At 30.9% G+C, this 27119-nt stretch overlaps 1 protein-coding gene across 6 annotated transcripts; it reads left to right on the top strand.

Moving 5' to 3' along the window:
* The first annotated feature begins 604 nt into the window (after window positions 1-604).
* SelR (methionine sulfoxide reductase SelR) lies at window positions 605-18691 on the top strand. Of its 6 annotated transcripts, none has more exons than XM_088238899.1 (4): window positions 605-889; window positions 1031-1129; window positions 5931-6092; window positions 13019-18691. In XM_088238899.1, the coding sequence occupies exons 1-4, from the start codon at window positions 799-801 to the stop codon at window positions 13201-13203; spliced, it is 537 nt and encodes a 178-aa protein (XP_088095025.1). In that variant the 5' UTR covers window positions 605-798; the 3' UTR covers window positions 13204-18691. The 6 variants fall into 6 exon arrangements, with proteins under 6 accessions (XP_088095025.1, XP_088095024.1, XP_088095028.1 ...); XM_088238898.1 differs by having other exon boundaries at window positions 606-889; window positions 1028-1129; XM_088238902.1 differs by having other exon boundaries at window positions 607-796; window positions 1028-1129.
* The last annotated feature ends 8428 nt before the right edge of the window (window positions 18692-27119 follow it).

Raw genomic sequence — 27119 nt, 5'->3', positions numbered from 1 at the left:
CTAGTGATAACCCTCAAATGATTTAGTCTGAGCTTTATTAGATCAAAAGGAAACAAGACATATCATGTTGATTATTGATTGTGAATTGGATACAACAAAAATAAAAATATAAAAAAATTGATATTTTGATATTCAAATTATGATATTCAAATTCTTTGATATTCAAATTATGGCAATAACATTCTACCAGTGAGAGTTAATGTCAATGAATGTTTTTTTATTTGTACTTTCAATGTCATTATACGTTTACATGAATTTATTTACTACATATAACATAATCAAAATTATAATATTTTCTGTAGGACATAATATATACATTGTTAAAGAAATATATGCATTCTTATGATCAACCCAATTTTTTCTATTTTGCGGCCATTCTAAACAAGTTGTAAATAACCCAGTATTAGATAACGGGAATCAAATTGTGGTAGAGCATGGTTCAGACCTCTAATTCTCGAGTTCGTGACAATTATTTAAATATGAAACAACAATTTGATATATTATTACATCAAGTAACTTATTGCCACTGTAAATTTCACATTTATATTTTTGAGGGCAGAGAAAATCCGATGCCTATTGAGTTACCAACTTTCCCCTGATTATGAATAAAGTAGGTATGAAAGTAGGTACTACTGTTATTGCCCGATTTGGGTAAAATATTTTTAATATATGGTATTCATGGGTATCATGTGTCGTGCGTCGCTGAAATTTTGACTTTTGACACGAAATTGAAATTGACACACACAAAAATACCAATCGATAGAAGCGTTGCGTAAAATTGAATGTTATAAATCCGGTATGTATGCTGCTGTGAGGACTACGATAAGACAGAGTATCTCTCTCAAGCGAGCCGTAGTTGTGTCGAGCAGGATTAACGTACGCACGTCAGGTGGCCAACTTGTACACTAATGCATGAAATTTTTCCGTTTTATTCGGCCTTGTTACCATATACGGCAGTACTCGCGCATACATTATTTCCGGAGCCGAGACCGCTAAACGTATTCATATTCATTCTTGCGCTTTCCAGCAGCGATATCGGACAAAATGGACAAGGAAAGTTTGAAGCAGAGACTGACGCCTTTACAATATCATGTCACGCAGGAGGCAGGTACCGAGAGACCCTTCACAGGTGAGGTTAAATTACACAATTATTGTCAACGAATTCTCGCGTTACAGCATAGAAGGCTATTCGCACTGATTCGCACAATAATTACATTACATGCGCGATACTTCGATAGAACTTAATCCATTATATAAAATATCGTAAATATTATTAAAATAACACGCCATATTTAGAAATAGAATTCTTGCCAATCTATTTACACTTCATATTCAATTTAAATAAAAGCTTTGAATTCTCTCAAATTCACTTGCTACTTTTTTTTACTGTTATTTTTATAACTACGTATAATGATTAACTATCCTTTCCCGGTGATGTGTAGCTAGTACACATCGCATCTAATAACTAAGGTCTCTCCATAAATATTATAAATTATGGACTAAGATTTTCGATATTTCTCCATTATATATTTACGCATCGGTCAATGTATATTTAAAAAAATAATAAATGCTTATTGGGAACAGAAAAAGCATTTTATCAAAAATCTGTGATAAATCACCAATACAATAGAAAGCTTACCAATGTTTCGCATATTGCGGATATACCAGACGCCAGTTAGTAGCTATCCGGCTTTCATCAAGGGCGGCTCTATGGCCCGCGCTGCGAGCATAAGCTTATGGTTTTTTCATGCTTCTAGCAATTAGATTTAAAATATTATCACTTTTGACTTTAAATATAAATAATTGAACCAATTGGATCTTTTCACTTTTTTTATTATTTTTGTTTTTAAAAAGCAAAAAATTACGATGAAAATTCATATTTCAATATTCAAATTCATATTTCTTGTGTGACGTCAGACAAATTTTCTGAAAAAGTTTAAAATATGCATATTTTGAATTACCCGAAAACCAGACGTTTCGCGCCCCGTAGGACAAACGGCACGTATGACATTTTTACACCAAACTTGTACGCAATTATTAAAGCACAGTCGGCAGTCGTAATGCGTGACTTCAAAATGACATGATGCCAACTGTAGGGCCATTTTGTATGTTCTCATATTTAAACCCGAAAATTATAAATGATTAAATACATTGATAGTTATATCATTAGAATCGTAAAAATCCACTCTAAATATATATTATATTTTCAAAAATAAATATTTTTTACGTATTATCAGTGCTATGATTTTTTTTAAGTTTTGTGATATTGAAATTACCCCGCCTGTGAGATCCCAAGTTCTCTACGGTGAGCTGTTCTGATTGGTGGGTTGGTTTCCCGATAACCGGAAATATATCACAACTCTGTCATTGGTTGGTTTTGGAGAACTAGTGACTTGTTCAAAGTAGTTCATTTTGATCAAAATCATTTTAATAAATTTTTTCATACATTTTAGAGAAACTTCGCTTTACAATTAAATGCTTTAATTTTTACCACTCGAAAAAAAACATTTTTTAAGTCTAATTTCCCGTTGCACTAAACTTCCTCCTTTTTTATTAATATTTATGTATAACATTATTTTTTTTCCTTGTATGTCGTTGCTACGTGTATTTATGTTCCGTTTCTTATATATGTTTATCTTATGTGAGCGTTGTGTAAATGTAATTAATTTGATAAAATAAAAATAAAATGCGCTATCATTATAACACATTACACAAAAAAACTGCAAGAAAAATTTACATCTTCTGAGATTGTAAAACGTTTTAAAGTGGAGGCTTTTGCAAGTATTGTTATCCTAGATCGGTGATGGGTAACCCGGGATCAGGTTTACTAAAAATTTAGCGATGGCTTTACTCACAATATTCTCGGCGCTGAATAATATTAAAACAAATAAAAAAAACTACTAACTGATGAAGTTAACTCTTTCTTGTGTTTAAAATGCGCAAAATACCTACCTTCAATTGAAGATTTAGCAAATGCAATCCAGCATCAAGTCATATAATTATTATTATTTTTTTTTTAAAATAATATTAAGTTCAAAATCAAAACCCTTTCATTTACTAGGGCTGCAGAAATTATTAATATTTCCAAATGTGACACGGCACCTGGGTCAGCCATAATTTTTTTGAATTTTGGCACGCCAAGCTTACCTCTGCCTATAGTAACTGGCTAATGCCTTCTAATTAAAGTTTTTAGTAAGTCAAACAATACCATAGTCTATCAAAATGTTTAATAAACTTTTCTTATATGTGAGTGACAAAACGTTTCAAATAAAATATTCTAGTCTGCCTACTAACACAAGCAAAATTAGTATGTTTACTTGGTTCACCGACAGGCACTAACACATTAACATAGGCTTATTCACACTGAATGTAAATTTTAATACTCTACCAAAAGGTTCCTTCTTCTTAGTTTTTGATAGAGCAGAAATTCTTAAGAGTTTTTCTTGATGCAGAACTCTCAGTAATTTTTGGGTATTGTATTTCATTCTACATGTTTTTTGTATCATTCACGCTGGGTAATTAATTGTAGCATAAAATAAATAAAAATCACTGGATTTTAGTGTCATCAGTAAGTAAGTACTTACATAATATTAATTCATCCTATCTTATCTCAATAATATATATTCCATTATAATCTATACATGAAAGAAATGTTTTGGATTATTTGTGATTTTAGCGCTGAACTTATTCTTAAAGGTGGGGGTCAGTGCTATACAAGCTCCTGACGTCACTGGGACCCTAAAGATCTATTGTGACGGGTCCCTGTGAATAGTTCTCGACATTTGACAAAATAAAATGCGCTATCATTATAACACATTACACAAAAAAACTGCAAGAAAAATTTACATCTTCGGAGACTCGTTAAACGTTTTAAAAGGGAGGGTTTTGCAATTATTTTTATTATCCTAGATCAGTGATCGGTAACCTATGATACGCATCGTTTACTAAAAATTTATGAGACGTTTTTCTCGGCGTTGAATAATATTAAAACATTTTTTTTTTAAAACGACTAACTGATGAAGTTAACACTTTCTTGTGTTTAAAATGCGCAAAATACCAACCTTCAAATGAAGACTTGGCAAATGCAATCTAGCATCAAGTCATATAATTATTATTTAAAAAAAATAATATTAATAAATAAATCGTTCAAAAACCAAACCCTTTTATTTACTAGGGCTGCAGAAATTATAAATATTCCTGGATGTGACACGGCACCTGGGTCAGCCATAATTTTTTTGAATTTTGGCACGCCGAGCCAAAAGGATTACCTACTTTTTGACTATTATTTTCCTTCATATCTTACGATGTTTTGGACTCTGAAAATGTAGACTGTTATAAAGAATTACTGGCCCAGTTATATTTTGTTTTGTACGTGCCTGTTTGTTATTATTCCAAGAATAAATGAACTGCCTTGTTGTATAACAGTTATCACATTTATTGTAGTTTATATAAATTAGATTGTTTATCAATCTAGTGACCTCGAACCATTGTACCTTCGTCCATTCACAGTAGGATGAGCAACCATGGCTAGCTTGCGTTGATTGCGGCCGGCACTCCTGGAAGGTCACTCCATTCACGGTTGGTCAAGGCAGTGTGAAACTGTATTGAGACTTGAGAACGTGCTCTGCCTATATTGAGACATAATGCCACTTCTTATTTAACCGATTATTCTTACTAGACTACTACTTAAGCAATAGTTAAGCTTTAGTGTGTTGAATAACAAATGTTATAAATTATAGTAATAATAGGATCTTCCACATTTCTTCCAATGGAGAAGTTCGGTGGTTTTTGAAAAATTATCTGTTAATAGATTATCAAACTAATCAACAAACATCGCTATTATTTTTTTATGTTTTGTAATTTTGAAATTATTTCGCCCATGACATCACGAGTTGTCATCAGTGAGTTGTGCTGACATTTTTTTTTTTATATATTTTTTTTAAGCCAATCAACAGGCTTAAGTAAGCCCTAATAGATTGGCATCAATGAGTAATACTTAATCTAAACATTCTTAAAATCTACTTAAATTAACAAAGTGTATAACTAACAAAAGGTATATATTTATTTATTTATTTTATTTATTTATTTATTTATTTATTTAACTTTTTGTACATAATGGTATTTGTACATTGGCGGACTTATTGCCAAATGGCAATTTCTTTCAACCAACCAATAAAATAAAAGTTTTATTTTTATAATTCAAGTTACAGAACATATTCAATAGAAAAAAAAAGATTAAAAAGTTAAAAATATATAAATTATTAAAAGTATATAGCATAATCTAGGCGGAAATGGCAAGTGTGACATCACGAGTCAGGAGAGACAACACCGCTTGCTTCTTAAATTTAAAAGTAAAAGTCAAATACACTAAACATTGAAAAAAATGGCTTCCCGTAAACCGGAAATCTATCACACATAACATTTAGTGTTTGAATGGTATGAAAACAAATATTTAAAAAAAAACTCATTTTTAAAAATAGCCGTTAGATTATAACAAGTCTTGCAGCTACTGAATTCTAACAACTTAAAATTATACCAATAAAAGTACACGAGATATAGGCGCATCAGCAAAGGCTGCCTGCCTTTAAATAATAATATAATAAATTTACAAAAAATAAACTTTGAGCAGAGTAGATAATTTGTCAAGTGTTCATGCTAAAAAGTAAACAATAAATAAATAAATGAATGGAGCACAGTTTCAACATTATGGTTAACGAAATAAAGAAAGATATCCGAAAGGTAGCTTTTGTAGATTGTAGGTAACATGTGGCTTACGGGCTGCTCCCTGATTCCTGGAAGTACCGTTACCGAGGGATGGCGCGTATTGTTCCAATGACTTGGTGTTCGTTTCGGTCTATATTGTTTCGGTTTTTTCCTTTCCATTACTGTATAAAATAAATAAATAACCGATATGTCATTCACCCTTCCAGGTTGCTACAACAAATGCTACGATGAAGGCATGTACGTGTGTATTGTCTGCAGACAGGACTTGTTCAGCTCAAACACCAAGTATGACTCTGGCTGTGGTTGGCCAGCGTTTAACGATGTCTTAGCCAAGGAAAAGGTCACTCTTCACAAAGATACTAGCACAGGTAAAACTCGACTCAGACAGTTAAGAAACAAAATCTTAGCATTTGTAAAATACCGACCCAATATTAGAAGCTCCCATCTGCATTCTATCGGCTCTTGGATAATGCGATGCGTTGATTAAAAACTCTTTCTTTTTATATTAATATCAGTTGATAACTTCTGTTTGGTGAAACATCCTTAAGGTTTGGTGACTCTTCAAATTATTAACCCTTTGCACTCGAAAGGTTTTTTTTGTGCACCTGACAACTTGAGGAAACTTTTTGAGGGGGAAAGAAAAAAAAAGATTTACATTGAAATGTAATTAAATATACATATCGGTGATGGAAAATAAAAATTTCTTAAGTGACATGTAGAAGTTTTTTTGTTTTTTTAATTAATAAAAAAAATGGCATTGTCGGGTTTCTGGCACAAGTTGGTAACAATGTATTTTCAAATAATGAGATTGATTCATAACTGACATCAAATACTCATTGTTTAAAAAGTAAATAAAAATAGGTTGTATTTTATAAATACTAAAAAGAATGTTATAATATTCAGATTTGGGATAAGCTTTTAACTTTGAAATGCAATATGTCACAATTAGTGAAATGTTAGTTACCAACTTGAGTCGGGTTGTGGTCCCGTGGCTAGCGTTGCGGACTCACGGATCAGAGGTCCGAGGTTCGAGCCCCACTCTACCCCAACTTGATTTCCATTTTCTATTAGTGGGTTATTTACAACTCGTTGAAAATGGCCACCAAAATTTAAATATTTGGGCAAATTATAAGAGCGCTAATATTTATTTTTATAAAAAAAAAAAATTTAAAACTTGTGCCAGAAACCCAAAAATTATACACCTGTTATTTTGGCGTAATTCCTACATAATTTAGATGAAAATAAATATATGAGATTTTTTATCAATTAAAAAAATATATCAACAATATTTTGAGTTTGTCCAAATTTTTGTAGACAAGAACTGGATTCAACTCCCTGGGGAGCTGTTTATATTAACATATTACAACAGAGATGAAGAACATTTAAGATAAGGTAATATAGAAGTCTAGGCGTCTACAGGGCTTATGACCTGCCAATGGCTGGTTTAAGTGGCCACTTTACACACTGTGTAACATTCACCATTCTGCCCATATTTGAACATATATATTCCTTCGATTCTTTCATCTGTTGATGTTTGTGAAGTTAAAGAGCTAAAACCTTTATTTATGCGAGTGAGATTCATCTAATTGAATTATTTCACCTGCATACTAGGCAACGCCTGAAAATGCTATTTTTGGCCACTTAAACCAGCCATTGACAGGTCATAAGCCCTGTAGATGCCTAGACTTCTATATTACCTTCTCTCAAATGTTCTTCATCTCTGTTGTAATATGTTTAAAAAAATATATAATTATTGGCTCTTCTGTAAAGTTGGCTTCACGTTGTTTAGGAACTTTTTCATTTCCACCGTCAGTATATAAAAAAAATATATAAATTTTTCAAAGTATTATTTTGGATGTAAGGAATAGACTGTTTTTTCTTCCCTTTTTCCATTTCTAATTTCACTTCACTCCTCTATTTTGATAAATTTATTTTCCGACCAAAAAATCTCAAAAACATTGTAATGTGATCGCCACATTCCATAGCAGTACTCATTGAATTATTATATTTCTTAGCACTGTTAGCTTATTTATTTATTTAACTTTTTGTACATAATGTTATTTGTACATTGGCAGGCTTATTGCCAAATGGCAATTTCTTCCAACCAACCAATAAAATAAAAGTTTTATTTTTATAATTCAAGTTACAGAACATATTTAATAGAAAGAAAAAAAAAAGATTAAAAAGTTAAAAATATATAAAAATAGAAATAAACGTATTTGTTTATAAATTACCTTAAATCAAAACTATTACTCAATGGGAAAAAGGAAAAAAGAGGAAAGAGGAAAAAGGAAAGGAGGAGAGATTAAGGAAGAGAAAGGAGATGTTTCTTCAGACGTGATTTAAACAGAGATAATGTAGTAACATCTTTGATGGTGGATGGGAGATGAGTCCACAGTCGAGCATGCTCACTGTTTTTGGGAAGACCAACTAAACTACTAGCAAATAGCTTATTTCTTTTAATTACAATGTGCAGCTTGTGGGTGGTATAACAGGTAGCGAAAAGACTATTCATTTTAAGTTGAATGTCATTTGGCTACTGGTTTTGTTGATCTTCCCACAAATAGTGATCATGCGCATTGGCGGTTTTGCACTTACTCGCTTAATTGTTCATAACTTAGGCTACGGTTTGTAATATTAGTTTGCACCGGAATAATTCTGCATTTATAATAATTCTGAATTTGAATGTCTTATTAATCGTTTCTCGATGAAATTCCGTAACTTATTATTTTTTAACTGTGCTTGAATGATCCTCGCCTTAATAATATTAAAAATTTAAGGCTTTATTTTCTTGCCGCCTCTATGGCAGCATTCGAATGCAAAGGGTTAATATTAATGATTGTAATGTGTATCAAATCTGAATGATTCTACAACTGACCTGACATTTTTCATTTATTTAAAATATTTTGAGTTGTATGTTTGGTGTAAGAACCCTTTATATGGGTGTCTTGATGAAAAGAATAATATTTAAAAAATATTGTTTTCAAAAAACTTAAATTCATGCATGTTTTCATTATCATCGCTTCTTGTGTTATGTTTTTGGTTTAAATTAATGTGCCTACCTACAGACCTTGACATCTTTTGACTCTAGCAGTTTCATGAAATAAAGCTATAATTTGCGTTTATTTTTCTCATATATATTTTTTTATCTTATTGTTTTTATATTATTTTCTACAAAGCAAGAAAAAATTCCAATTTTGCTGTAAAATATGCAAGTTCATTAAAATATACTAAATTAATCACAGAAGGAACCCTTATTCTAAACCAAAAACACATTAATTTTGTGTTTTTAGTTATATTGATTCTTTGTTTTTATTTTTCTGTTAAAAAAATATTTGTCAGTTTCTTTTTTATCATAACAAGAGGCCTAATAATAGTTCATTTCCTATTTAACTATTTTGATTTGAGTGAAAATTTAATGTTATTTCAAATAATATAGAGTCGTTTTTTTATTTACATTATACATTAAAGAAGTACAGACTCGAGATATGAAAAATAAATTTAGAGAAGAGGTTAAAAATATAACATCAAAGGTTATCTAGAGTTCTTTCTTAAATCAGTGATGTTCCCAATTTCCTAAAATCAGTATGTTAGCTATTTCTTTACAAAGAAAAATCTTTAAAAAATAATCATTGTTTGCGTATTTCCTAATGACCTAAGCCAATTTAAATTAACCTAATCCTTTGATATTAATGCACGCATGTTTTATTCTTACTGGCCAGATTTGTACAGCCAAATTATAATTTGAAACTTTTGTAATATACATAATTTATTTTTGTTTTAACCTTTACTTGGAACAAATTTTTTTAAATGCTCCATATTGTATTTCGGAATATTTTCATTTTACTAAAAACTGACGAGTTAGAAAATAATACATAAATTGATACCAAATACTTCTAAAAATTGTTTTGTAAAGAGATTCTAAAAACTTAAGAATATTAATTGAATATGGCCAACCATTTTAAATTTTACAGCCACTACAATATTGTACAAAAAAATCTCATCTTTTGTTTAAACATTGCGAAAATTAATAATGTTTTTTTTTTAATAGTAAGTTCCTATCTGTAAGTAAATATAATAATAATTGTCTTCTTATCTCAGTGCCAGTCTATCAAAATGACATTTGCTTACTAAACACAATCTTGTTTGTAAACTTGCTTATACTAATGGAATTTCTGACATGATGATATATGTTTCTGTCTACAAGCTGTGTATTTTATGAATATTTATATCGTTTCATTTATTATTTTTAAAACCATTTACAGTTTTTCCACTTTCGGCAATCAATTTTGTGGTAGATTCAATCTAAATCTAGCCAAGTTGAACTAGGATTTATTTTATGTTTTTATTTTCACAATTTTAAATAAATAAATAAAATTATCTCATTGCAAAATCAATCAAGCATGTTTAAATCAACCATATGTGGTATGGAAGCTTTTTGTCTATAAAAAGTAAAGTCACTATACCATTTTATTCTAACAGGCAGTGATAGCCGATCTCGTAGTTACCGAAAAGTTCAAACTTGACTTCTACCATTTTTTTCATTTCACACGTTCGCGGACACTTTTTTCTCAAAGGTTCCACTCATATAAACACATATTGTAACTTTTTTATATTTTTTATATTTCACTTCCGATTGGACCGTAGTTGATAGTTTAAAGTAAATCTGATTTGACTTGACATACTGGGACACTTGAGTTGCTGACTGTTTTTTAAAAGGACACAATATTTCCTCCTACCATATAATTACTTCAGTTTCTCGTTGGCTATAGCTGTCTTCACCGTGTCTTTTGGACGGACTGATTATTTCATGAAAAATATACTAAATCAATAATATTATCTGTCTTTATATTCAATTTATTAACATCATAATTTAATGACTCTAACGTTAACATTCCGTCTATAAACAATAAAAAACAGGTGAATAATTGAAAATATGTCACTACAGACAAAGTGTTGACAGTAGTTACTGTAAATAATCTGCAATTTACATCAATATTGTTATCTTACTCGGGAAACAATACACAACGAACTCATTTGTTTTAAGCATTATTGCATGATTTTGCAGATTAAACAATATTTTTTTAACAATATTCTCATTCATTAAAATGAGATCGACATGAGCATTTCCTAAAGTATAATGATTTTGCTTGCCCCAGAGAGGAGTCTTCATACCATATTTTAAAATTATTCTCAAATCAATAACATCATTGGGTCAATGCCAAAATTATAAATCAAAGATATTGAATATTTAAACTGAAACCTGGTAGTAAAAATAAAATTGAATTGTGTAAATCTAATAAAATTGTACATCTGGCCATATTACACAATTTTGTATTGGCTATTTTGACAGTGCGTTTTAAAAATAACATTTGATGTGTATGTCAAAACTGTCTGAAATGCAGATTTACAGCTTTGGCATTGGCCTGATTGTATTTTTTTTTTAAACCAATTGATGTAAGCATTACTATTATCAACAAAAAAAATACATGGTGTGTCCAGAAAGTAATGTCAGTGAGTCGATTACAAAGAAGTTAATGAACTTTTCATTACAACACATCAAAATTCTTCAAAAAGGCTTCTCCTGCGTTGATGCATCTGCTCCAGCGATTTTTCCAGGCATCGAATGCGCCACGGTAGGCCACCTCCGGAATGCTTCTAAGGGCCGCAGTACAAGCTGCTCGGATCCCCTTGATAGTCTCGAAATGCTTTTCATGGGTCCTTTCGGGCGTGGAAACAAAAAGAAGTCAGGGGAGACAGGTCCGGACTGTAGGGGGGCTAGGGAATCATTGGAACCCCTGCTTTGGCCAGCTAGTTAGTGACGAGGAAGGCGCTGTGGGCCAGCGCATTGTCGTGATGCAACTTCCAGTTGTCTGCGATGTCCGGCGTGATGTGTTGAATCCTATGTTTCAGTCTTTTTAGCACTTCTATGTAAAATTTTGTTTTCACAGTTGTACCAGGTGGTGGACGAGTCCTTTGATATTAATTGTTCGTGCCAGATTTTAAAACCAGTTGACTACATTGAATATATGGGAATAAACACAATGAGCATAGTCTTGATTTTGAATCTGCTCATCCTAGCCTTGTCGGGGCGAGGGAACGCCGACCTTTTGCCGATCTGACAGAGCATCTTCTTTAAAGGCTATCTCGATCATTTGAACAGTTTCCGAGGCAGTCTTAAGCCAAGTTTGACGCAAAACTTTATCGCCATCCTTTGCTCTACTGAGTGCTACATTTTGACGTTCGTACAAGGTCCCAGAACAACTTTCACGGAAACGCCTGTCTTTACTCTCCGGATGGCCGGAGAAGACTGAGAGACCCAGCGTTCGTTAGCTGGCTTCCTCCGCTACCATTCCCAACCAGTCCTCGCACGCTCCGATGTACAGTCGCGTCAAAAAATAATCACTGACTTTACTTTCTGAATACACCATGTATATACAAAACTAACCATTCTTACGATGACAATGCTGAATGAATATTAGATTTACATGATAAAATGTTGGACTGATAAATTTTCTGTACTATTTGAAATGAAGGCATCCAAAGAGCCTACTACTTATCTCGAGTTCTATTTCTTGACGACTTAACATTCGGTGAAGGTGTTTAAAGCTTTTGTCTAATGTTGACTATTTTTCTTCCTTCCCTACCTCTGCCTCTCCACGACTATGTCCTTTCTCCGTATCTCCTCGACATCTGCTTTATTATTTAATCATTTTGTTTTCCGTGCCTGTACGTTTGTTTGTTTTCTCTTTCTGCTGCTCACCTGCTTGGGATCACAATTTGGATATGGCCGGTCTGTTGGAACCATCCACAATCACCACATCTAACACAAAATGCCATTTATTTTGACGACCCAACCGGACACGACACCGATGCTTGCTTTTGATTTAACCGCATTTCTGTCATCATCTAATTCCCTTAACAAACGACGATAATCTATAATTTGATTCTTGGAATTGAATAATTTTGTGTTTGTATTTTATTTTTAATAATACCACTTTACTATTTTTGCCATAATTTGATTATTCCACATACTTTCCTTGCTTTTGAGTGAATATCCTTCACTCGCATCCTAACTAAATGCCTTTATTTTGTCTTCAAACCTAACCTTACCTACTACCCAAAATGTTTACACTTCTTTCCTAACCGCGCAATCTAACCTTACCCGATCTTTGGTCCAAAATAACTTGCCTTGTTAACCTATGTTGTCTAACCAAACTCGTATCTATAAATTCCTCTATCCTTTCCTGTCCATGTTCTCCTTTCCAAAATGGCCGCAAATTATGGAGAATAGTTGGTGGCAACATCTTACTGCTTCTGTCGCGCCCAGGAATGATCAGAACGGAAGTGCGCTGCTCGACGTGCTCCGCCCACCTCGGCCACGTGTTTGACGACGGCCCGGCTCCGACGAAGAAGAGATTCTGCATCAACTCGGCCTCCATAGAATTCATCCCCGGGCAGAACAACGCTAAGTCATGATCTCAGCACACCAAAAATGAGAACTGTGAAGTAATTTAAACCGCTGTTAAGTTTTATTGAAGAGTACAGAATTAATCGTGATATTTATTTATTTATATCTTCTACAAATGTATCATTTTGGGTTAGTCTATAGGACAGCAGAGTGATCTTAAATTCCAAATCATTGCAATCTTATAAGTTTGTAAATGTGTTACATTAAATACATTATATTACAAATTCCAACAGTACAATGCATAAGATAGCAAGGTTGAAAAAAAAAAATATTTGAGACATATTGAAAATTTACTCCCTAAACTTGCGATCTTTTCCCCACATACCAATTGCCACCAACGAGCCGATCGATTTTCATCAAATTTCCTTTACGCTGTCCCGCCATTTTTTATATCATGGTTTAAATTCAAATTCTTCACATCGTATTTCATTTTAGTAGCGTATTTTATATAATGTAACAGCAAATTCTATAATCTAATAGCTAAATATCGTTTGAGGATTCTAAATTAATTGTATTTAGTGATTAAATTCTACTACTGCAAAGTATATTTTTCATTTCAAAGATTCCCATGCCAGTATTTTCTGTAATCTATAGTTTGTTTCGACCCACGTGACCCTACGTCATGTCTCAGACAGCAGCTTGTCAATGGGAATTCGGTACTCGGGCAAAAGATCGCAGGTTTGGGAGCAATCTTCTAAAATGTCTCAAACTAAATAGTTTTTTTTAATCATGCAATCTGATGCACTGTACCATTGCAATTTGACAAATACAACAAAACGTTTCGAAGAATTCAAACTCTTCAGACCTGAAAAGACTTTTGTTGAGTCAAACAATCTAATAGATCTTTCTCAGTATAGACAATAATGCATTTAGATGTTTTTATCAGTATCCGGACGATATCTACCTCTCCTTAAATGAATACATATCTTTGAATTGCAGTGTTCAGATGATCATTAAAGTGAAAAAATTCATAACTTTATAAATAGTTTCTTTTCTATGTCGAGAATCTTAGCATAATTTTGAGCCGCTTGTGACTCCGAAACATACCCGGTAATCCACGAAAATTATATTATAAATTATATGTGTATTTATTTTATTTGTAAATACATCTTACTCTTCAATAAAATAAAATGTTGTATACGTTGATTCTTCTGTCAGAGTACTAATCAAAAAGTATGTCCAACCTCTTAAAATAGTGCATAATTGTCACTTACCATACATAATTGAAGATGGTGCATTTCATAGTAAAAATAATTACAATAGTTTTTCTGCCATTAGAAACTTTACCGTTTTGCATCCTCTTAAATTGTGAAAAGTGTAAAATAAATCAAGTCTTCTGCAAGATAATAAAAAGCTATTTAACCTCCATTATTCATAAATAATAATACATTAATCAACAGTTGTTAAATATCAATATATATATAGTACATAAGTAATTCAATGTCTTTTAGTATTTACTAATATTTTTTTAAGTCAAATGGAACCTATTTTGCTAATTATGTATCTCAAAAAACCAAAAATTTACATTAAAATCTAACTCCTAAATCATAACTATTAAATAGAATATTTCGGTGTTTTGAGCCTTGAAATTTGTATAAGCTGTTGTTTGTTTATGGCTAAAGACTCCGATACACTTTGTTGGGCCAATGCGCCGGTCCAACATATACAGGACCAATCGGCATATTTTGGCTGTTGGTCGCCAAAGCTGGCTAGCCAACCAACTATTGTCAAAAGGAATTTCACATAAGTTCGATAGGGTCATGTTGGGATCAGTGTTAGGACTTTACCAGTATTATCTTGACAATTCGATGTACTTATGAGCTTTGGAGTGCGAATTGTTTTTCTTTTATTGTTCGAGTGCATGTTGTATTGGACGAATTCTTTTCATTTTTCCTATATGTATAGGGGTTTTGTATCGTTTATTTTGTTTATATTATTACATACTTCTTCCTTTCGAAACGGGATCCGGAAAGTATGGGCGCGCTCCTAATTTGGAACTATCACTGTACAATGAAAGTCTTTAGTGTTTCTGTTTTGTTATTTTTGCAGTTTGATTGTAAAGAAATATTAAACTGTCATTCAGTGAAGAAAGTGGAGAGTTTCCACGTCCATTTTCGTTAAATGGACGATCCAGTGGTAGCAAAACCAATGTGTAAACAAGGTCCTTATTTTTGGTCACTGGTCCCAACATGTACTGGGGCTTTAAAATGTTGTCTTTGTGACAAATATTTAGATATTTCAAATCTAACCTAACCTTACTGAATGTATCTTAGCTGTATTTTTGCACTATTTTTTTTTCAAAATTATGTGATGAATAATTGCATTTGAAAATATGTGGCGTGAGTATTTTTGTATTATGTACTAATGGATTAATTGGTCAATGATTATGTATAATGAGTGGTATGCAAATAAAAATGTCTCCAAAACACAATAACATAACCTATAAAGGTTGCATTATTGTGTTACGTGTGGTCAATAACTTTTTAGTAATTGGTTTTAAATTACTGTAGTTTTGCCGGCTTCAGTTTGGTGTGCGTATGCGGTTTCTGGGCTATTATAATTCTATGCCCGTAACTGTTTTCGCTTTTCTAAAATTAACATCGAATTATTTGTGCATAATGTTAAACAAGGTTGTGTATGTCGTGCAAAAAAAATGAGTGTGGAATTGTTCACTTTTTAAATATGACATAAATAAGTTGCCTTTTAAATTTAGAATTACTTTAAGTAGAGTAAGCGCCACGAAAGAAGTCCCGCAGATCGCCAGACGAAATGTTTTTTGTTGTTGCCAAACTTCTCCCTCCTTGATTATTCTGGAAACGGCTTTTTCAGAAACATCTGTAATAAGAAATTAATGTTTACTTAAAATTTTATGAAATATAAATCTGGGCTCACATTGGACCTAAATATCCTGTATATTTACCAACAGTTAGCTGAAAATTGACCAGTACTGGGATTCAAACCTAAGACTTCCCGCATAGATGTTCGCGGAACTACCAACTGCACTGCGAACGACTAAAATATGTCATCTCCATGACAATATTCTTAAATGGAAATGTTTTTTTAATACTCCTAATAATTCCTTTAAGTGGGGTAATGTTTTTGAAACTTCATCACTAAATATTACCTATCATGACAGCAACACGGCAACAAACTTTTTGTAATAGAATTAAAATATCTTTATTTTTCATTTCTGACTCTCACTTTACAACACTTTCGGCATATTTATTTATTTATTAAGGAAATCATACAGTCTTTATATAAATATAAGGTACAAAAGAACAATTTTAAAAAGTAAGACCAATTACAGATTTCACATTAATTTATTATGAATGCAAAACTAAATTTTAAAGAAAAAATTCTCACTTGTAAAAATCGGTATCTGTCACTTTTAGTTCTTCGATTTGCCACCGCGGGACTTCTTTCATGGCGTCAACTCTAATGTCGAAATCATTTCAGCTTTTACCAGTGTTGCCATTTTTAAAAATACATATTTGGGTTCTAATATTCTTGAACAAAAATTTTGCAGGCTAATATTTTTCCACTGGCAATATCTGTTGCTTATAAAAAAAATCGTAACATTATAAATTTGTCTTATTTAGTGAAATAATTTACGTGTGAATCTGAATATCTAAATCCAATATTATTGAAATGGGAATGACAAGATTACTGACAACTATGCAGTCTGATGAAAATTTGCCTTCAGTTATTCTAAACATAGATATAAGCCTTTCTACTGAGCATTGCTTACTAAGTATGTACTAGTTCCATTAAAATATTTTTTAAAACTGTAACTACATATCGCGTGGTTAGTATCAAAAGAGTGTATCTTCATTTTTAACAAGTTTTAGGTAACTATGTAATATTTTAATTTCCTGAGAATATGCTTTTGTGTAGGTTAAAAAAGTGTTAAATCTCTTGGTTTAAATATAATTTGTTTTTACTAATAGTTATTAAAAAATACTAAATTGCCTAAGTTACAAAAATAACTTTAATTGTTTTTACATAATATATTGAATTTATGTAAATATAACAAACAATTTTCATACATATTTCTTTTTGTTTTGGCATTATTATTTTTTGCTGTGGTGCATGTAACATTGTATTGTTGCACAAATTACAGTGTTGTCTTGATTGTTAATTACAAGACAGTGAGGCGATAAGTCTTACGCCTTACGGATCAGGGTAACGTGAAAACCCCAGCGATAAAAGGATTCAGAAAAATACAGGAACTGTGATTTTTTTAATTTGAAAATTTCAAATTCATTCTTTTAAATATAACAAATTTGACAAAATACTTAAATTTTGTAAATGATAGTGAAACTCTAATTTTTTTTTTTTTATTTGATTGAACTATTTTATTTGCGCCATTGGAATTGACACCAATTTACAGAGTTAAAAAATGCTGCGCAGGTAAAAAAAATGGCCGCCAGTTAACCAAAGAAAAATTTCAATCTCAAATTTAACCTTAAATTTCACAAATAATAGTTGCCTTTGATTGAAAAATGACCTATTTCACTAGTTTGCTAATATGACGGTGCACAGTGCGTTGTTTGATGTCATCAAAGACTTAACTGTTGTTTTTAATAACAATAAATCATCTTTCCTTATTTTCTTCTTAAATGTATTTAACTTTATCTTAAGATTTTGAGTTATGACAATGTGAGATATTTATTTAAGTATGAAATAGTTTTCTAAGCCTTCAATATTAGAAGAAGTAGGCTTGTGTAATAAAAAGTCATATATTATGTTGTAATATTATTTTAAAAATATGAAACAACATTATTTGTAGAATGACAATATTGCTCGAATAAGGGTCAGAACATTTAACAAATTGAACTAAAAAATGGTTTTATATACAAAGAAGAATTATTTTGAAAAAATTATAATGACAAATAACTTTTTTAACTAAGAGTATCATCGAAACCTATAAAATAAAATGTTTTTTTATTCTACAACTTTTTGGACTTAAATACAATTTTTAAAAAACGCTTCTATATTGTGACATATTTCACTTTATGAGGGGATGGTCGATGAACTGTTTAATAATTAACTTATTTCATTGAATTTATTTTCTTATTAAAATATTTAACAAAAGTATAAGTTTACATTTTCACCCCCTCTACTAGATATTCTTATTGTTGTGAATAATGTTTTAAAAATATTTATTGAATTAACTCAAAACACCTAAAAAATACTTTTAAAAATTTACCTACATGTGAAAGAAAAACAAACACATCTCCCTGCAGTATTTGAGCAAGAAAAATTGTCTATGGATATTGCAGTTTTATATTCCTCAATAACCTGATTTTTTAAACTACATAATTGATTTTTACATTTCCATAAAAATGTCTTTGATTTATTGACCCTTATTCGAGACACCTTCGAACGTTCCTAATTATTTATGAATTTGATGTTGGATTTTAGTTTATTTTCATAAATTTTCAATTCATGTAAGATGGTATTTATGTGTTTAGTGAATAAAATTATAAAAACATACTTGGCTTTTCTATTGAATACTATGAAACTTTTCATATGACAAAATATTTTAAAAAATGAAAAGTATTTACACATTTTTAAAAATAAAAACATTTTGCTTTAGAAAATCTTCTCTGAGATTTTTAGAACTCGAGTAATTTTTTCAACATCCTAAGCCTCCCTTCACTCACGTCTGCGGTGTTTTCCTTCAGATATGCATATAAATTAATTGACAACTTCAAAGGTTGGTGATTATTCTGATCTAAAACCCTCTGCTAGAGAGGAAATTTAGAGGTAGAATTTGAAGCTATGATTATTAAAACTTCACAATATTTTTTTATCAAGATTTCAAATCAACTCGCTATATTTTTATTATATATCTGTTGTGATACTTTATCCCTTTTACTGCCACAAGGAAGATATCTCGCATATGTCGCTGTGTAACAAAATCATTTGCAATAAAATACCTAGAATATTTTTGGCACTAATTCAACACCCCGCCTAAAACTAGTAGAGAACGTTTTGATTTTGGTTCCACATATCTTTTAACAAAACTTAAGCTCGTAGCATAACGTAGGCCAGAAAACCTTCCAAGATTTTGTTCAAGATCTGACCCAATGAGTATTGTCAGATGTAATACACAAATTACAATAAATCTGTGGTCAAATTCAGAAAAATTAGACCATGTCCTATTTTTCAACAAATATTTGAACCTAGATCGCACGATGCGCACGCATCTCAGGCCTGTGATACTGTTAACTGTCAACGCTTATTTGTTGTTGATTGTGTCACTTTATTTATCCTCAGTCTTATTTGTTTTACTGCACTTTTTCAATTCACGCCTTTTTTTTTCTGGAAATACTGATTTTCAATAAGGTTCATGATCCACATTATTATAGAAACCTATTGTTGATTGTCGATTGCAGAATAATATATCATTGGTTGTCAGTAGTAGCTTCGTCACAAGATAGCTCATTTTGTCAACTGCAAAACTGCTCATTATTTGTTATGGCGCCGAAAACATATATGTACTGCGCATGCTTACGCACAATTTTGAAACAACAGCAAATAAAATGGCACAATAAACTGTACAAGATCTCGTGCAAGACTTTGTAACATTTTCTGACCCTCACTTTACCGAGTTTTGCCTTCACCCATTTTTCTTTTCTCAAAACCATTCCGAAGTTGTTGAATTTGGTTGGCACTTAAGCGGTTAATCCCTGTTCCTCCGTCTCTTAATAGAATTATAAAATGTGTTAAATTCCTTTTCAACCCTCAAACTTCCACTGTTTTGTTGCATTCAACAGAGCAAAAATATTACTCTTTACAACTTCATCAGTCCGTGCATAAAAGAGCTATAAAATAAATGTCAACACCCAATGTATCGAAATCGGCACACTACAGCAAAAGAATTACAGGTTAAGTATATTATCTCCTCTGTCCAGGCGGTTCTAAAAATACGGTTCTGTGCACACACACTCCTTGAGGGTTTTCAACTCTATAGCTGCTCTCGGGTAAAAATCCCAAATAAGGAAATTGAGTGAACATAAGTCCGCCTTGTTGTGCAGTAGTTGACACATTTGTCTACAATTCTTGAGGTCCTGGGTTCGATTCCTGTCAGGATGGATGTGAAATATTGATTTTAAAGGTTCTTTAAACAGCAAGATTTCATTGTTTCTGAACTGGATCACCTTGTCTTCATGTAGTAACAGATTATCGAAATGCGTTGCATTCGGTTTACTTGTGCACCATTTGGCGCAGATAGGGGAGTGATGATGATATTTTTTCAAAATTAAAGTAATAAAACACAAAATAACAATATCTTGTTTATTAATGGGTATATTTACAGTGGCGCCACAGATCGCGCATACACAAGACTTTCCTTATCCAATTAGTCGCTTTATATAAATTCACATGATTCCTACGACTAAACGCTTACAAATGTTAATTAATACCAAAACTAACTCTTCAACAGTTATTTTATCTGCACACTATAATATTTTTATTTATAGGCATACCTAAACTAGATAGAAAAATCTATTCTTTGTCAAAATCTATTATTTTTTACTCTTTCAATAACAGCTTTGTTTTAACTATAGAATACAGTCACTTATACTATCTATCTCGCAATATTCAATACCAGTTATTTTCTCAAATAAAACTCAATTGTTAGGTACATCAATATTAAACATTTAATAATTATGACCCAAGTTATTTTGTCTACATTATCATTACTTATTTTGTTTCTGGTATTAGCGCAAGATGGTGGTGCCCAGCAAAAAAATCTTTGATTATCCAGCCTTCACTTTAATGGTATCTTTTATCATAGAAATAAAGTCGAGTAATACTTCAATCCACAAATTTGAAGTAACCAGTGACTGATTTCATCGCTTTTGCGACATCTTAAGTATCACTCATCTTTTATTTCTATAGTAAACTACAACAAACTTCCACCGAGAATTTGCACTAACAAATTTGAATGTTTTTTAATAATATCTATTGGTTTTCATTAGAAATAGAAAACAAGGCATTAAACAGATATCGTACTTATTGTCCATTGCATAATAAAAATTCATATATTTGACTTGTTTTATTTAATCATTCGGATAAGCGTGCAGTAAATGATCACTTACACACCTATGTATATGCAAAATAACACTGGTCCGTATGATTTTTTCTTAAGAGTATCAATAGTTGCACTTAATACAGTTTTTTATTCTGCTTTCAAATATGTGTTCTGAATTTCTCCATTACCCACAGAATTTCGTCAAAGCCATAGACAATACTCCCGAATTCATGTACCTCAATCGGAAGTTTCCTAAAATTAATGATGCAAAAATTAAAGAGGTAATATTTGTGGGTCCACAAATACGACCTCTAATACTTGATGAAAAGTTTGAGAAACTATTGAGTCCACTGGAGAATGCAGCTTACCAAGCATACAGAAATGTTACTCACAGTTTAGAATGGAGAACTTATTAAAATGTTTAAAATTATAAATGCCTGTATCTTGGAAACCACAAGGTTTTCACAGAAGTGATGGGGAAAAACCGATATCATATTTTAATTCAGGAGAAAAAGTACTATCAGAATCACATTTTCCTTTCTGAGACAAAAAATAAGTTTTTTTTTGTTGCCCAGTTTAATCAGTAGCTAACCTTCAAATGCAAAATACCATAAAATATTTTCTGCATTGATAAGCCCTGGCTTTATAGTGTATCATCTTCATCAGAGCCATCTACAATGATTTGTAGAAAGCACTTAGATATCTTAAAATACAACCGAATAAACTTTTACAACTGGTATTGAATTAACTGCAGATTTGTCGACATTTTAATGCCTGGCACCTAACAAAATAAATGTAATTAAATATTCATTTTTATCCAATTACAAAAATACATGTACCGGTATGAGTTATGTATTAGTCGCCTACAATAATTGGTACATATTCTTAAAATGTTTGACAAAATCTAAAAGATGCATAGAGGACGTTTTCAACTTCAAAATGTATCACTTTAGGGTTTATCAAAATTCTGAATTCTAATTGTATAAATTATAAAATATTTTCTTTGGGAAAGCTCATGAATTGTACTAAGCACATAATATTTAGTGATGGTTAGTTTTTATACGTTGGTATATATTTTTCAACATTTAAGCTATGAAATTCCAAACGAATTTCTTAAAAATTATGAGCAGTTTTTGTTTTTTAAATACTAGAATAAATACTGGTAAACCCTTTCACTCTTTACAACATGTATTTCATATTATTCTAGATAGGTAAATTGATTTTTGTTAAATACGGACTATGCCTAAATGAGCCTTAACAAAAATTAAAAATATATTGCTGTAACTAGAGATAAGAGTTCTAATTGGTCAATTAAACAAGTGTACCTAGTATTTTTTCCATTTGAAACTCACATAGAAACATGTTTTATTACAAATTTATATCATTGTGTTTTATTTTTCCATCTATTCATTCTAAATATATGTGTATAGTATATTTTTTATCTGAAATGCCTACTAATTGCAAAATTTAGGTTATTAGACATGAGTTAGAGAAACCTGTTGTGTTTAACTTTTGGGCATTTCCTTAAATGTAGGTTAAGTTAGTTAAATCAGACATAAAAGTGCAAAAATAGCTGACAAGGAAGATATTTATTCAAGAAAACCATCATATACATATTAAAATATGAAGGGTACATGGTTAAAATGGGCTCATTGCGTTTTTTTTCAGATATTAACCGTGTCGGGAATCGAACCCAAGACCTCTTGCATGGTAGGCAAACGCCCTGACCATTACACCACGAGGCCGACAAAGAAATTTTGGTCCTTTGTGAATAGTTTTCTGTGAGACTTGTGCATTATCAACAGGCTAAGGTTGCTCTCCCGAATCTTTATTTCTTCACCGAGAACATTTTAATTTTATAACAACGATATGTACATTAGCCCAATGATTAAGGTTTCTCTAACGACATGTGATAATTTGATGCAACGGGACATTGTATCATGTAAAATAATTAATATTAAGCGACCAGACATTAAAATGCCGAGACATTTTCAAGAAGAAGAAAACATATATACAAGTAATGATATAGTAATTATGCTATGGATCTGTTCGCCCACTTTAATAATGGCACAAATTAGCATAAGACTGTTGGAGAAAACGCAGTTCTACCAACATCGATGAAGAAAGTGATAAACATTAAATATACACAAGTTGATAGAATACTTAATATAATATTATTACTTGGTAAAATGGATGGTATTTTAACCTAGGTCGCCATGTTTTAAACAGTTTTCTAATGCTTTTCTATCAAATTTTTTGGTTGGCTAATGTACCTCGAAATCGGGCATCATGCAGATTCGCGGCTTAAGTATTGGCCTGGCGATATATCATTCAATTTGAAATTATTGGATGGATGTACAAAAGATGTAAATTTAAGTAAAAACAAGTTCAAAATCTAGGCATGAATTAAATAATGAAACATAAGAACCTCTAGATACTTTTTTAAATTGTATAATACAAACTTGAGAAGTCCAAAACAGTTTGCACATTTTCATTATTCAAAAACATGGCAACCCGGCATGTAAGTTCAAATTTATACTAGGAAAAATGCCTAGAATCGATATATTATAATCACACACCATTCTGTCAAAACTTATTAAAATGTAAAAAATTAAAACATAGTTCAACTTTTTACTGTTCAAATAGGTAGTAAAATTTATTTATGAAAGAATTTTCACATATATTTATTCAAGCCATAATAAGCGATTAGGAAGAAAGCGACGAAATATTTTTTAATATACTTTGACAAAATGGTGACAGGCGTCTCTAATGAGAATGATTGTGATAAAATGCAAGTTTTATATTAAATAGGTGAACTTACTTCAAACAAATTTTAATTAAACTAATACAGGGTACAAAGAAATAATCTATATGACTTCCTCTTCCTAAAATGATACTAGTTTTGTTCTTGATATATTTCTACTTAAGTTACTACATGATTTAGGCCACTCTTTACTTTGTTTCATTAAAATATACAGAAACATATATGTAAAAGACTATTCTGTTATGTGTGGTCAACAAAAGCGCTATTACAAATCTTTAGCTATACAATACGAATACAATATTTTGTACATTCACAATTATATAATTGAAAATAAACATTGATACAGTAAAAGCAATGAAACAGTCTGAGTCCGCCATCTTAGTAAATGTCTCATTTGGCCCATGTTACCTAATCATTATAAAATATATTTTCATAGCCACAATAAAAGATCAAACAGTAGTAACTCTCCATAAAAATAATGATAATATCTAATTTGGTAATGTATCCAAAATAAAACAAGTTTATTGGATTATAATTCTACTTTATTTTTTATAAAATAAACAAAGGGTATATTTTATAAAAAATAAAGTAGAACTATAATCCAACAAACTTGTTTTATTTTGGATACATTACCAAATTAAATATGGAATTCTACCAATTGTCTGCATACACAATAAATGATAATATCCATTATCAGATCAAATCTTATAATTCTTAAGAGGAAAACATAAGCACTCCCTGGTATTCTGGTTTACCTTTTTTTATTACACATTACAACTGCAGTTATTAAATAAATTAATAAAATGAATGATAATTTATTTTGTTACGTGTTATTTTAGTTATAATCTACAAAGTAATTACCGCCGCTTTAAGAAATCATTTTGCCTTTTTAAGTTAGTTTAATGATATCCAGACACATAAATAATTTTGATAAGAATAATTTATAACCTCTTATTAAATGATCACAAACTATTTAATTGAAATTTTGACATTAATATTTCCTGTTTCAAAATTACTTGGCATAAAAACATACATAATCAATAAGGAAGTTCAGTGCTTTAGAAAATTGGATATAATATAAAGGTTTTCTTACAAAATAAAAAAATTGACCATTTAATTGTACCGCAAAGTTTTTCAAAAATGCATGAAAAATCAATAAAAATTAACTAATTTATGTCACAAGTTCTAGTGAACAGCTGTTTCAGCAACAGTAGCAATCGATTATTTGTTTTGATACATTTCCGGTTTCCGGAAAGCCATGTTTAAATGTCAGGACAACTCACCGACGATAACTAGTGGCGTCACGCCCGGAGTAATTTCAATATTAAACTTTAAAAAATGAGCGATGATAATACAATACATAATAAAAAATATTATTAGATTGATAGTACTTTTTTTAAAACCACTAAACTTCCTCATTCAACAGACATTAATCATCCCAATAAATTCTAATCGAATATGGGATTAGTTTTGACTGTAAAACTACTATACTAAAAGTTTTCACAGATAAATGTTTTTTTTTTTCTAACTAGGATACATAAAAGATTGGAAACCACGTTTGAAAATATATTTTAATAGTATAATATAAAGAACAGGTTTCAGATAATTACTTGAATAAAATTCTACCAGTAGATTCTGAAAAAAACAGTTTTAATAAATAATTTGTTTTTGTGAATGGGTCACTACTCTGAATAATATTACCTGGAAAATCCTATCTATCTTTGGTCCACACCTGATAAGATAATCGATCGCATATAATATGAAAACCAAAATCCTTTACATTTAATATATTACACATCAAACAACAATGACATGGCATCATTACTTTACGAAAATGCATAACAAGCTTACTTATTGATTAGATGTCTGATTCACATGCTATTTACTTTCTAAAATACACATTTCCAAAATCAATAATTGTCATTTCTTTACATATTGTGTCTATTTGATTTATTTAAAATTGAGTGGGTCAGAACCAGACTTGTCTATCTCACATAAATATATAATTCAGGTCAGACACATACGCTACATATTTATACCCATTTCTATTGGAACCAAGTTTATAGATTAAAAGTTCGGACACATTACTATTTTTTTTTTCTGGAATCCTCTGATGTAATTACAGATCTGAAACTTATGTATCTCAAAACAAGATTCAGTTCTGACCTACCCAATGTATCTATGGTCATCTTCAAATCATTTCAGGAATAAAAATCTTCAGCTCTTTAGTGAGACATTTCCAAATTACAAATTCAGAAAACAAATATTGGAAAAGTCACCTAAAATCGAATATGAATTGTCAAATTATGTATGTATGTAATACTTGATCAACTGAGTTTAATGATAGGTTACAATGGCAAAATGTCTACTTTATTAGTAGACCGTTTAGAAAGGTCTTTGAAATGACCCAAGCAATATCATTATTTAACTCTGTCGGTGTAATTTTTTTTTATATAAATGTACTTAAAGAAAACTTGCAGTAAAATCATACTTAACTTAATAAATCTTGTTTTTTGACCATATCTGACTAATAAACTGGACGATCAACAAAGCCATTCCATAGTTTAGTTTTACACGCATGTATTTTACCCTGAATATGCAACAAAAAAAACAAATTAACTATTTAGTTATAATATCGAACATAATTTATTAGGCTAGTAAATCAAACCTAAAAAAATATTTTGTGATTCTATGACTTTTAAGTATAACTATTAACTCTTATATAAGTATTACCTGAGGTGGTGTGTGCTTTAACTACTGTTTGTTTTTTTTTTTTTTAAATATTATTTGTAGAATTTTCTCAGAGATATTTTGACAACTAGACAGATATTGGAAATACTATTAAATATTTTGTTTGAAATGAAGATGAGTGTGACACAGGGGACACAGGCAATAATGAATTCAATTTTAAGAAATTATATTGTATCTTTGTTGCGACAGCAATATCTGTTAAATAGCATATCCTCGGTGGTACTGCAACACCGTGTAACTTGTTTTTTTTTTTTAATGAAAATGTTTTACTGAAAATTGCGAGCCGTTAGTTTTTAATTATTGCTATTTTTTATTATAAATATAGTTTTTCTGATACCCCAACGGTATTTCCGGTTCATTTAAATCGT

This window comes from Micrasema longulum, unplaced genomic scaffold, assembly GCF_059751315.1.
Source record: "Micrasema longulum isolate JH-2025_06_02 unplaced genomic scaffold, ASM5975131v1 h1tg001995l, whole genome shotgun sequence".
NCBI classification, from domain to species: Eukaryota; Metazoa; Arthropoda; class Insecta; order Trichoptera; family Brachycentridae; genus Micrasema; species Micrasema longulum.
The sequence above is the reverse complement of the archived record's forward strand: the minus strand, read 5'-3'. Positions and strand labels throughout refer to the sequence as shown.